The sequence below is a fragment of the Nelumbo lutea genome, chromosome 1 (genome assembly GCF_056320005.1).
Source record: "Nelumbo lutea isolate HS-2025 chromosome 1, American lotus-T2T, whole genome shotgun sequence".
Classification (NCBI taxonomy): Eukaryota; Viridiplantae; Streptophyta; class Magnoliopsida; order Proteales; family Nelumbonaceae; genus Nelumbo; species Nelumbo lutea.
In genome coordinates, this window is record NC_142684.1 from 147123403 (window position 1) to 147135603 (window position 12201).

Here is a 12201-nt window from a genome sequence, read left to right on the forward strand (position 1 = left end):
CTACTAAATTAGAGGTAATTTTGGAAGTAAATAGGAATTAGAGATAATTTAGAAGATAAATAGGAATTTGAGATAAGTTTGGAGAAAGTGAGGAAAGCGGTTTAGGAGAAATTTTAGAAAAAAAGACTATTTAGGTTATCGGGAAAGTGCTTTTCATTGGTTGTTTAAAAAATGACATATATATATATATGTATATATATATATATATATATGATGAGAATGCAAGAGAGTACAAGAGAGTTGCATGAACTCATATCATACCGATGTCATCATAGAATACACCTTCAAGACTTCAAGCCGTAATACACCATAACGCTAACGATATCAAATTGTCCATCACCTCCCATTAACACCCACGACGTATAACTTACTCAAAAATCAAAATAGAAGAAGAAAAAAGAAACAAACAGGAAAAAAGAAAACATGATACAGGAGGGAGAAGAAAGAAAATCCTTAGAAGCTAAAATGATTTAGAATTAAACAAGTGAAGCCGCCGGTGCAAGAACTTCGTTTCTCTCAGGCATATCACCGGGATCAATTCTTAAGCGGCTTCTTCTTGGAACTGTAACCCTCAACACCCCGTTTTGGTACCCAGCAGAGATTCTATTGATATCGACCATAGGTGGAAGCCTGAATTTCCTCATGAAGCTCCCGGTAGGGTCTTTTGCCTTTTCAGTACCTTGCGTTTGGATTATGAGGTACCGCGAGTCCTCAACTTCAACCCTAATTTCCTCCTTCCTCACACCTGTTAAAACAAAACAAGCCTCCGTGGGAGATGCATTTACAGAAACACGTACGTAAGAGAATTTCTGATGAGCCAAGAGATGGATTACCTGCAGGCAATTCGGCCGTATAAATATGAGACTCTTGGGTTTCAGTCCAGTGGACACAGTTTTCCGGGATGATGCAAGAAGGAAAAAGAAGAGGAGAGGTGAAGAAGTAAGGCCATGAAAAGGCGGGTTGGAATGTTGAGAACTCCATTTTTTGTTTTCGTTTTGGGGGCGTCGGGAGGAAGGAGAATGGAGAAAGGGAAGAAGTCTGGAGGAACGAGGAAGAGATTTGTTAGATTATTTATAGAGAGGAGTTGGTCTTAGAATTGAAACATTATCGGTGCCCTTATGTTATTGGCTCCTCAAAAAGTGAGTTCGGCTTCTATCAGCACGGTGCATGGCGCAAAAGGAGGACGCGCGAGTTTTTCTCTCGTGTAACCGCATAAAGCGTGTGAAGCCAACAAACGGCGTTGACAGAAGATGACGTTAGAATCCATTCGAAAAAACTGCTCTTTGCCGCCTGGCATTGAATCCAGTTCCCACCCGTTCTCTCCCTCTCTAACCAGCGGCGACTAACAATTATTACCGGCAGTTATTAACATTGGCGACCAGAAGAAAAACTTAGGTATTGATTTTTTATTTCAGTTTTTCTTTACCAAAACATTGCATTAGGTATTGCATTTTATTCTTAGCTTTTGTTTTCTCCAAAACCTAAATTGTAACTTTATCTCCTACCGTGAATGGTGAACGGCGACTGAAGACACTCAGGTAATGCATATTTTGGATATAAAAATCTTTTTATAAACTGCAATGGTATATAATGCTAACACTGTAAGGGTGGTCGCGGGTGGTAATAAATTTACTAAACTCCCATTATCGAATAGAGAAATTACGATTTAGGTTTTGGGAAAAATAAAAGGAAAGAAATGTAATACTTGACTGTCACTGGTCGTCATTCGCCGTCCGCCGCAAAGAAAATATGAAATTACGATTTAGGTTTTGGGAAAAACAAAAGTTAAGAATGAAATGCAATACTTGATGCAATGTTTTGAGGAAGAAAAAAAAAAAAAAAAATCAATACATGAATTTTTCTTACAATCGCCGGTATTAATAATCGCCGATGATAGTTGTTGGTCGCCACCAGTTGAGGAGGGAGAGAACGGGAGGGGACAGGGTTGAGTGCGAGGCGGCAAAAGTTTCTTCGAATAGATTCTAACGACAACTCCTATTAACGCCGTTTATTGGCTTCACACGCTTTAAATGATTCATGAGAGATTGAAAAGACACGTGGTGCGTTTTCGTTTTGAGCGAACGGTGCGCGTATGCACTATGCCCTGATAGAAACCGAATTCTCAAAAAATGCAAGAGCGAATTCAGTTAAGCGATTCTGGTGCAATTTTTACATGACGTCAAATCCTGATCTATCAATAGAGGGAGAGTCCTTAAACCTCCCCTGAGGTCTCTTAATTAAAACTGCTTTACGTTATAACTAAATCCGCATGGCACCTTCGGATGAGGAAGTCACTGCTTTCGACGCTTAATGGAGTCTATTGCTACAAAGTAATGCCTTCAGAATACTGGGGCTGAGACTACTGACCCTCTTCTTGTTCTTAGCCGTCTGTTACGAGTCCGAAAAGCCTATGAGGGATCCCTCAAAATAGAGAAGGGCGGACAGGGCTTCCCCAGGAGCCCGCCCCCTCTTCCTGGTCAAGATAGATGGAAGGAGACGGACATAACCAGCCTCTTTATTTATGTACGTACACCTTTGTTTCAGGGTAGGGCTGCCCTCCCTCCTGCTAATCCGGCCATTTCCGAACTTGTCTTTCTCACCCCATTCAATTCAATGGAGGACTTATCAATTCTTGCGGTTCCCAGCCCGGCTAAATAGGCTCAATGATCTCTTTCTTCGATAGGCCGGTCCGGCACTCCGCGTGGTTATATTTGTACATGTTCCGACTGGCCGGGGCTCATACACTCTGTATGTCGCCTTCGTCTTTTCGTTTCACTTTGTGTCTTCATGGTCGTCTAGTCCGCACTTTCTACACAGCAGCAGCCCCCCTAACCTCCCTGTTGATTGACATGGGAGGACAAAACCCACCCTACACTTGTTTGATTGTTTGTTAACATTTGATTATACATAAAATCAAAGTTATGCCAAAATTCCAATAATGCCCTCATTACTTGGAATCAAGTGGATCAAAATGCTCATTGTGGCTCACTTTTATTATGTGAAGTTCATTATGGATCCAGGGGCGGAGCCAGGGGAGACCCAAGTGAGCCACGGCCCCGTTATTGTCCGGATATCTCCACTTAATTATATTACACTTTTTCCTGTATATGGTTTTTCCCAACCCCCATTCTCCAGCCCAATGGTTGGCCCCCACAAAGTCTCTTCCATATCCCCCTAATCCTGTGATATGGCGGGTAGGGGTGTCAATTGGACTGGATTTGGTCCAATCTGATCCGATCCAATGTGAATCCATTACAAATGGATCTGGTCCATTCCAGTCCAATAAATAATTTAGATTATTTTGTAACGGTCTAATTTAATGTTTAGATCGTCAAATCTGTTTACATTTATTTTAATTTGATTGGTTCCAATTCAAATCTGTTCTATTGACACCTGCGTTCTTATCTTTTATCAACGGATCGAATATTGGCTCAGTCCAACCTAATCCAATATAAATATATTGGGGGTGGATCATGTCCAATCCAATCTAATAAATACTTTGGACCATTAAATCTGGACTGGTCCAATTCAATATATCTTATTTGTCCATCCAATTCAAACAAATTGATTTTGATTTGGACAGTCTAACTTAAACCAGGTCCACTGACACCCCTAATGGCAGGACAAGATCTCAAGTCTCCGCTTGGACTAGCTAGAGACCTCACCAATTGAGTCACTTGGCAATGTCTCTCCAAAATTTAATCTTATTAGTCATAAAACATCTAATATTTTTGAAACTTTGTAAAAACACACATTGAAATTTGGATTCTCTCCCAACGGTAGATTGGGCCCAAAATTTACAGCTCGGATATTTGAAACAAGAGTTTCAATATGAATGGTTTTGATCTATAAAAAAAAAAGCTATTAATTTGGACTAGTTAAAAACCAAATGACCTACAAACAGGGCAGGTTTTTGGTAATAGAATCAAGTATAAAAAATCGATGAGGGAATTTTTGATATTTTCTATTCAATAGGGGATATTTGTGGGTTAGGATATACCAAAGGAATCCTACATGATCAAGTGTTGGGGCCTCATTGATTGGAGGTAAAGAATTAATTTCCAATGACTAGAACCGAATGCAATGCATGTCGTAAATCGTAATGCACTCGGATCTCCTACTCACAATCTGTTCCCACGTTACTATCCACAATGCACTACTACTATGCATTGGCCATTGAAAACATCTACGGATGTCAGTGAGTCGGTTAAATAGTAAATCTGGCTTGTAGAGTCGGGTTAGGGTTAATATATTTGGCTTTAGGATTGATTAGGGTTTTGATTATTCAGTCCAAATCAGGTTCGGGTTTTAGTTGATCCATCCACTAGATCATGATGTCCTACATATATACAAAGTATTCTTGTAACTTTTTGACTTCTAACTCTATAGCTTTAAAGTTTAAGATTTATTTACATGTTAATTTTTATTAATAGCAAAAGTGACATCTTAGATGCAATAAAACAATTTCTTAACTTAAATTAATGAGTTTTAAGTCTTCAAAACGTGTTAAAAAAATACAACTGAAATGCTACGGATCAAATTGGGTCAAATTTGGAAATCATGTATTTTAATGCAGGTCGGATCGGGTTCGGATTGAGGCACTATAGGGTCGAGTTAGAGTTGAGACAAACCTGTGCCAAACCCGACCCTTTGGCATCCCTATGAAATCCCCCTGATGAGAGAGATTCTCAATGCACCGCAGTGTCCTATGAGTAGGGAGGGATGTGGGAAGAATTTAAGGGAGGAGATCCAAGCTCATAGAGTCATGTTGCAAAATGGCAAAATGGTGTAAACAAGGGATAATCCTAGCTCCATCCACAAAACCTTTAACTACTTGTGTTTGGAGTTCTTGATCAGACTTCTATATATATATATATATATATATATATGTTTGAATTCAATTCTTCTATGCATCTTTATGAATCAAGGATAAAAACAATCATAAGCCCATTTCAAAGAAGCCCCAGCTGCTAGCATATCTCTTCTGTCCACAGTTCAGTGAATCAGTGCAATGACAAAGAAGTAGATAGATTGGTAAACAGTAAACATCCTCACCCTGCCGCTTATGCCTGCAGATATTGCCCCTCTCAAATTTGTTATAACTTTTAGCTAGGTCCCACTCCCACCATGACTTTCTATCTATATATACTAGCAGGGACCCGTGCGATGCATGGGAAAATTTGAAAGATTTAATATTTTTTTATTTAATATTGATTTATAAAAAATAATTATTGTTAATTGAATATGAACAAATATTTTTAATAAATTTAATTTAATTAATAATTTGTAATAATTTTAATATTTTTTATTCTTTTTATTATTTTAAATGAAATTTTAATTAATTTTAAAATAAATAAAAATAATTATAAAAGCTAACATTTTTATTAATTTCACTAATAATTAACAATTATTAGGAATGACAATGGGGTGGGTACAAGGTAGGGCACACCATCCCTTTCCTTGCCCCATTGTTAAGACACTCTACCCCATCCCCACCCTGTCCCTAGTGGCATGCGAGTTCAAGGCAAGGAAACCACTCCTCAAATGTCGGGCAAGTTTAGGGGCAAGGCATCCCACTCCTCATCAAGGATGGAGAATCATTGAATTTTCCTACCTCGTCCCCAGTATTGGGCGGGTTCAAGTAGAGGTGTAAATTGGGTCTTGTTGGGTCAGCACAACACGACCTGCATGTGACCCACACAAAGTGTGAGTCATGTCGTGTTGGCTCACAAGGCATCCCGGGCCGTGTCTTCCTCCTCTAGGATAATTGGGGGGTCGGTTCGGCATGGCCTATGACTCAAGCCTGCATGAGCCCGTACTGTACCATGGGTTGGGCTTTGGGCCAGGCCATGTCGCACATCAAGCCAAGGTCACGGCAAGGCACCCACTCCTTGTCCAAGGTTTTTAAAATTGGACTGGATAGGGAACTATTTTGGGGTTGAATGGTCTATTTGTCGAACGGAAGACCCGCTCTAACAAAAAATAAAAAATTAAAAAAACATGAAAAGGCCAAAAACTATTGTCCAGGTTGACAGTTCGACTACTTAGGTCAGTGGTTCGCTAACCAAATAAACGGTTTTTGGACAAAAAATGGTTTTGAGGTGAAACAATGTCTAGTTCCCAATTTTTTCGGTCTAACCATCTGGTTTGATCCAGCTTTGGAAGCACTGTCCCATCGACCCAATATTCAATTTGATGATAGAAATGATCAAAATGATATATTGAGTTTCAACCACATGGTAAATTTATAAAAGTACACTAAATTGTCTTTAATATTCAAAAATGTAATTTTATGAAAATTTTGGAAAATTTATTGTGCTTGTGTAATTTTGAAAATTTATTCAAATTTATTTAAATTTTTATTAAATAATTTATTTTCTTTTTAAATGTTTTAGTTATAGAATTATACTAATTTATCTTATAATTTCTAATATAAGCTAACAAATAATTTCCTTTTTCCAATATTATACTAATTTATCTTGACAACTTGTTTAATTATTTGTTCAAATTATAGTTTTCCATTCCCATAGTCATTTATCTTTAATAATTTTCAATAATTTTCAATGAAAATTACATAATTTTTCAATGGTTTTCCAAAATCTATCTAATGTAATAAATTTTCGTAAAATTTTCAAAAATATTCTAATAATTTTCAATAATTATTTAATGCATTTTAAATAAACTTTCAAATAATTTATATCTTTTAATTTCAAAAATGTAGTTTTATGAAAAATTTTGAAAAAATTATTACATTTGTTTAACTATGGGGATTTACTGATTTTTTAAAAATTATTATTAACTATATTTTTTATTTGGTAGTTTACTAACAAAATTACACTAATTTATCTTTACTTTTCAATATAAATTAATTTATAAATTCATTTTCTAACATTATAGTATTTTGTTCCCCCATTTGTATTTGGTTATTAATTTTAATAATAACAATAACTAAAATTTTACACTTTTTGATAATTGTTATATATAATTCTCAATTTTATAGAAATTAGTTAAAGAGTTTTCAATTTCTATAAAATGTTATTAATGAGTTAATTAATAACAATATTTATTAATTTTTGATAATTTACTAACCGTACTAATAAGAATATTTAATTTTTGGTAATTTACTAATTGTATTTATTAACTTTTGGTAATAACACAATTTAATACTCATTGAATATGGGTGGGATTAAATATCATCTGCATTTAACTATTTATTAATTAATATGAATATTTTAAATGAGGGAGAGTGAATATAGATTGGAGGGAACGCATTTTAGGAATTCATTAGGGAGTGGGGCAACATGATACTTTCTTATTGGTTTAAACGAGATACGTTAGGAGAGAGATTATAGGAGTATTTTTAGGTAATTGGGTGATATGGCTTAATGAGAGTGGTGGGAAGGAGAGAGTAGAGAAAGTAAAAAAGAATGCAAGGTGGGGATAATGGAGCAAGGAGAAGGATGGTGACAGGGGGCCATGTTTCATTAAGCGAAAGTTAAACAAACGAAATACATAATAGTATATAATTGTTTTATATTTAAACTTTTTAATAAACAATTCGATCAAACTCAACTCGAGTTGGTCGGTTGTCTAGTATTCATATTGGCTTTGGTTTAATAAATACATATTAATATTTTATATTTTAAATTTAATTTTTTAATACAGGAAAGTAAGAAAATTCCCATATTTGTTAGTCTAAAATATTTTATATCATAGATATAATTTTTGTAATTTTTTTTTTAATAATATCATTGTAATTTATGAAATTTAAAGTTATTTATTTTAAGTTTAATTCTTTTGAACAAACAAAATAAACTAAAAATAGACCCAAATCGGTACAACCCGAGATGGTGGGTTTTCGCTAATGGTCAATGATGAGGGGTGATTTGGCCCGACCTACTAAATAGCGGACACGTGGATGCGACCTAATGATTGAGCATTGACTCAACATTTCCTATCACCTCAATAGGCCAGTTCACCTCGGGTGCCTCTTCCACCTCGGCCAAGACTGAGGTCTGAGCATCTCGGGATGTCCCAACCTACCAAGGTGACACATAGTGGGCTTTTAGAAGTAGCCAGCTATCTCTGAGCTCTTCGGAATCACGCAACACGACTGTAGGTCTTATCCTCATCCCGCCCAGATCGGACAGACATGACAAGCCTTATTGGCTAGCACGATATCCACCTCCCGGTGGGGAATGGACTCCTAACAGCGTGGGCCAAGGATCTCGGAGGTGTTTCATGAGACCCATGATATAATAGATATATAATAAAAATATAATAATTGAAAAATATAATAAATACTGAAAATATACTAAATTAGTCAATAAATAGTGTAATCTTAAATAAATAGTGTTAAGGATCTTTTTATTCCAAAAATACCAATTTTCCCTTAATAAAACACAAGCAACCACTCTATTGTCTATATGGTAGGTTTAAGTAAAATATATGGGATATTTTAGTAAAATAAAAACTATAAGGTAGGTTTAAGTAAATATGTAAAACTATAAGATGTGTTCCAGTATATGACCCTAATAGAAACATATAAGAGTATACAATTATTTTATATTTTCATCTTTTTAAATAATTAATAATTATTCATATTTTATATACTATTTTTAATAATTTTTTTATAATACAAAAATAACAATAATAAATTTTAGTTAGGTTTATTCATCAAACTTATAAAACCGACCAACCTGGTCAACTCGACCCAAGTTGGTCGGTTTTCTAGTATTTTATGTTGGCTTTGGTTCAAAAAATTTGCAATTCGACCAAGTTGAATCAATTTCACTTTGGGCATTTGTAAATTGACCAAAATCGAATGACCTAACCATGGATATATATTAATATTATATATTTTTAATATGAAAATGTGAGAAATTTCCCATATTTCTTAGTCTAAAATGTTTCATTTCATAAATCTAATTTTTAAATTTTTTTAATGATTTTTGTGAGTGAGGTGGTTAGGCTACGTACGAGAGTCTCCTTGAAGGACAAGGGAAGGCCGAGTGCAGGAGGTAGGCTAAAGGCTAAGGCAAATAAGGTGATAGAATAATTATCTCGTTACGAATTGGACCCCTATTTATAGGGAGGGATCCCGAGGTCCCGAAAAGAAGGAACCAAAAGTATTTGTTTCCCATTAGGAAAGGGAATCTTGGATTTGGTGTTAGTTGTTAGAAACACTGGTAGGGTTTCGCCATGTGTCTTTTGAGATATTTCAAAGATGAACTTTCCTTTTGTTTGATGATTCTTATAATACACGTGTGCTACTTCCTTTCATGATCATTTTAAAAAGACGTGTCATGAATGGTGTCACTATTTAGCTTGTGCACCCTCATTTGTCTTACGGGGTGTCTCATTATGCACGTTATTTAATGATGCATGTGTTTCTTTTATTTGTTTATGATCTACGGTGAGTTTGCGCTCATCACAATTTTGTGATGACTTTAAACTCATCATAAGTCTGCATGGGTCCAAAGTTCACCGTAACCTATTTTGGCTATGAGTTCATCACAGATGTTTGATGAGTTATGAATTCATTGCAGATGTGCGATGAGTTATGGCTCATTATAGGCATTCACATAGTATTAGTTTGACACCTCCTTTGTTCTGATGGTCTAAGTGACCACCATGTACCTACAATTGCATTGTAATTTTTAAAATTTTTTTTATTTTTTAAGTTTAAATATTTTGACCCGACTAACCTTTTGTGAAAACCGACCCAAACCGGTACAACTTGAGTGGGTTGGTTTTCACAAAAGGTCAGTCGGCTTCAGCTGACCAACTCCCCAACCTAACCAAGTCAATTTGGTTAGCCAAATAGCCTATGACCGGTCTGAACCAACTCATTAACACTCATAATTTTAGCTAAATTAATAGTCTTATATCCAATAATAACAATAGTTTAATCTCCAATAATTATTAAAAATTTATAGCGAAAACACAATTATTGAAAATATATTGATAATGAAAAATACAATAACTACAAAAATACAATAAGTACTAAAAATATATAAACTTAGTCAATAAATAGTATAATCTCAAATAATACTTTAATCTCTAATAAATATTAATTAATCAATAAGTTATAACAAAAATACAATAAGTACGATAAATTAAATTTAAAAAATTCAATAACAATAGTTTAATCTCCAATAATTATTGGAAGTTTTTTGTTAAATAAAAAAATAAAATAAATTTATACATAATCATTGAAAATACATTTATCACAAAAAATAAATAATTATTGAAATGCAATAAATATTAATTTTAGAATATATAATTATATAATAAATACATATTAAGAGTTTAAAATTATTATTAATAAATATTAATGTTTTTTATAGTTATTTTCTCAAATTATTACTTGATATAAGTGAAATTAGTTATTTACAATATTATGTAAAAATATTAAATTATTATTAATTTCAATATAATGTTATAATTACTTTTCTACATTTCAGATTTTTTAAAATTTATTACATAATTTCTTTATTTTAATTATTTAAAATCTAGTTATGTTAAATATTTTGTTATTTAAATACTTAATTAACATGTAAAATATTTATTTTTTAAAATATTAATTATTTATTTAATTTAATTATCCATAAAATCATAATTTATACTATTATTACATAGTTTTATATTAATTTTGTAATATTTTAAATTGTAATTAATTTCAATATTTTGTTATAATTATTTTTCTACTTTAAATAAATTTTTTAAATTTATTACATAATTCTGTTATTTTAAATATTAAAATCTTGTTATGATAAATATTTAAATAATCTATAAAATATTTTAAAATATTTATTATTTGAATTTTATTTATTTAAAGCTATTACATATTTTTAAATATTTGAAAAACATTTAAATTGATAATCTGTAACAACATAGTTTAAATTTTTAGTACATAATTTTGTGATATATTTTGTAAAAATATAAAATTATTTTATGTGTTTTTAATAAATATTTTAAAGTTATTATTTAATCTTGTTAGAATATTTAAATAATTCTTAAATTTTTTAAACCAAACTTTCTTTAGGTAGAAATAGATAAAATGTTGGGGAGAGGATAAATATAAATTAGAGATAATTTAGGAGAGAAACTCTCTACTAAATTAGATATAATTTTGGAGATAAATAGAAATTAGAGATAATTTAGAAGATAAATTGGAATTAGAGATAATTTTGGAGAAAGTGGGAGAGGTAATTTAGGAGAAATTTTAGGAGAAGCGATTATTTAGGTTCTGGGAAAGTGCATCTCATTGGTTGCTTAATCTTATCAAGATAAGCAATGATTACTGTTTTATATTTTTAAAACAAAAGAAAATAAGAAAAAATACAAAAGATGGAGAAAATAGATAAATAGCTTCTCTCAAATGAGAGATATGCTGACATGGATGAACCAATTTTAATATATATATATATATATATATATATATATATATATATATATATATATATACTAGTAGGGACCTGTGTGATGCATGGAAAAAAATTGAAAGATTTAATAATTTTATTTTTCATTTAATGTTGACTTATAAAAAAATAATAATTGTTAATTTAATATGAATAAATATTTTTTAATAAATTTAGTTTTATTAATAATTTGTAGTAATTTTAATAATTTTTATTCTTTTTATTATTTTTAAATGAAATTTTGATTACTTTTAAAATAAATAAAAATAATTATAAAAGCTAACATTTTTATTAATTCCACTAATAATTAACAATTATATAGGAATGACAATGGGGTGGATTCAGGGTAGGGCACCCCATCCCCACCTCATCCCCAGTGTTATGCGAGTTCAAGGCAAGGTAACCACTCCTCAATGTCAAGCGAGTTCAGGGGCAAGGCACCCCACTCCTCATTAAGGATGGAGAATCCTCGAATTTCCTTGCCCTATCCCTAGTATTGGGTGGGTTCAAGTAGATGTGTAAAATTTATCATGCTGGGTCGGCATGACATGACCCACATGTGGCCTGCACAAAGTGTGAGTCGTGTCGTGTTGGCCCATGAGGCATCCCAGGTTGTGCTTCCCTCCTTTAGAATAATTTGGGGGGTCGGTTTGGCATGGCCCACAGCTCGAGCCCGCATGGGCCCATGTCATGCGTTGGTCTGGCTGGTCCATGGGCTGAGCCTTGGGTCAGGCAATGTCGCACACCAAGCCAATCTCAAGGCAAGGCACCCACTCCC

The 12201-nt window shown here is 33.1% G+C and overlaps 1 protein-coding gene across 1 annotated transcript; it reads right to left on the reverse strand.

Moving 5' to 3' along the window:
* Positions 1–240: 240 nt before the first annotated feature.
* LOC148878219 (15.4 kDa class V heat shock protein-like) lies at positions 241–1064 on the reverse strand. Its single transcript, XM_088951232.1, has 2 exons — positions 834–1064; positions 241–745 (listed from the first exon to the last, which is right to left on the reverse strand). The coding sequence occupies exons 1-2, from the start codon at positions 979–981 to the stop codon at positions 477–479; spliced, it is 417 nt and encodes a 138-aa protein (XP_088807358.1). The 5' UTR covers positions 982–1064; the 3' UTR covers positions 241–476.
* Positions 1065–12201: the final 11137 nt, after the last annotated feature.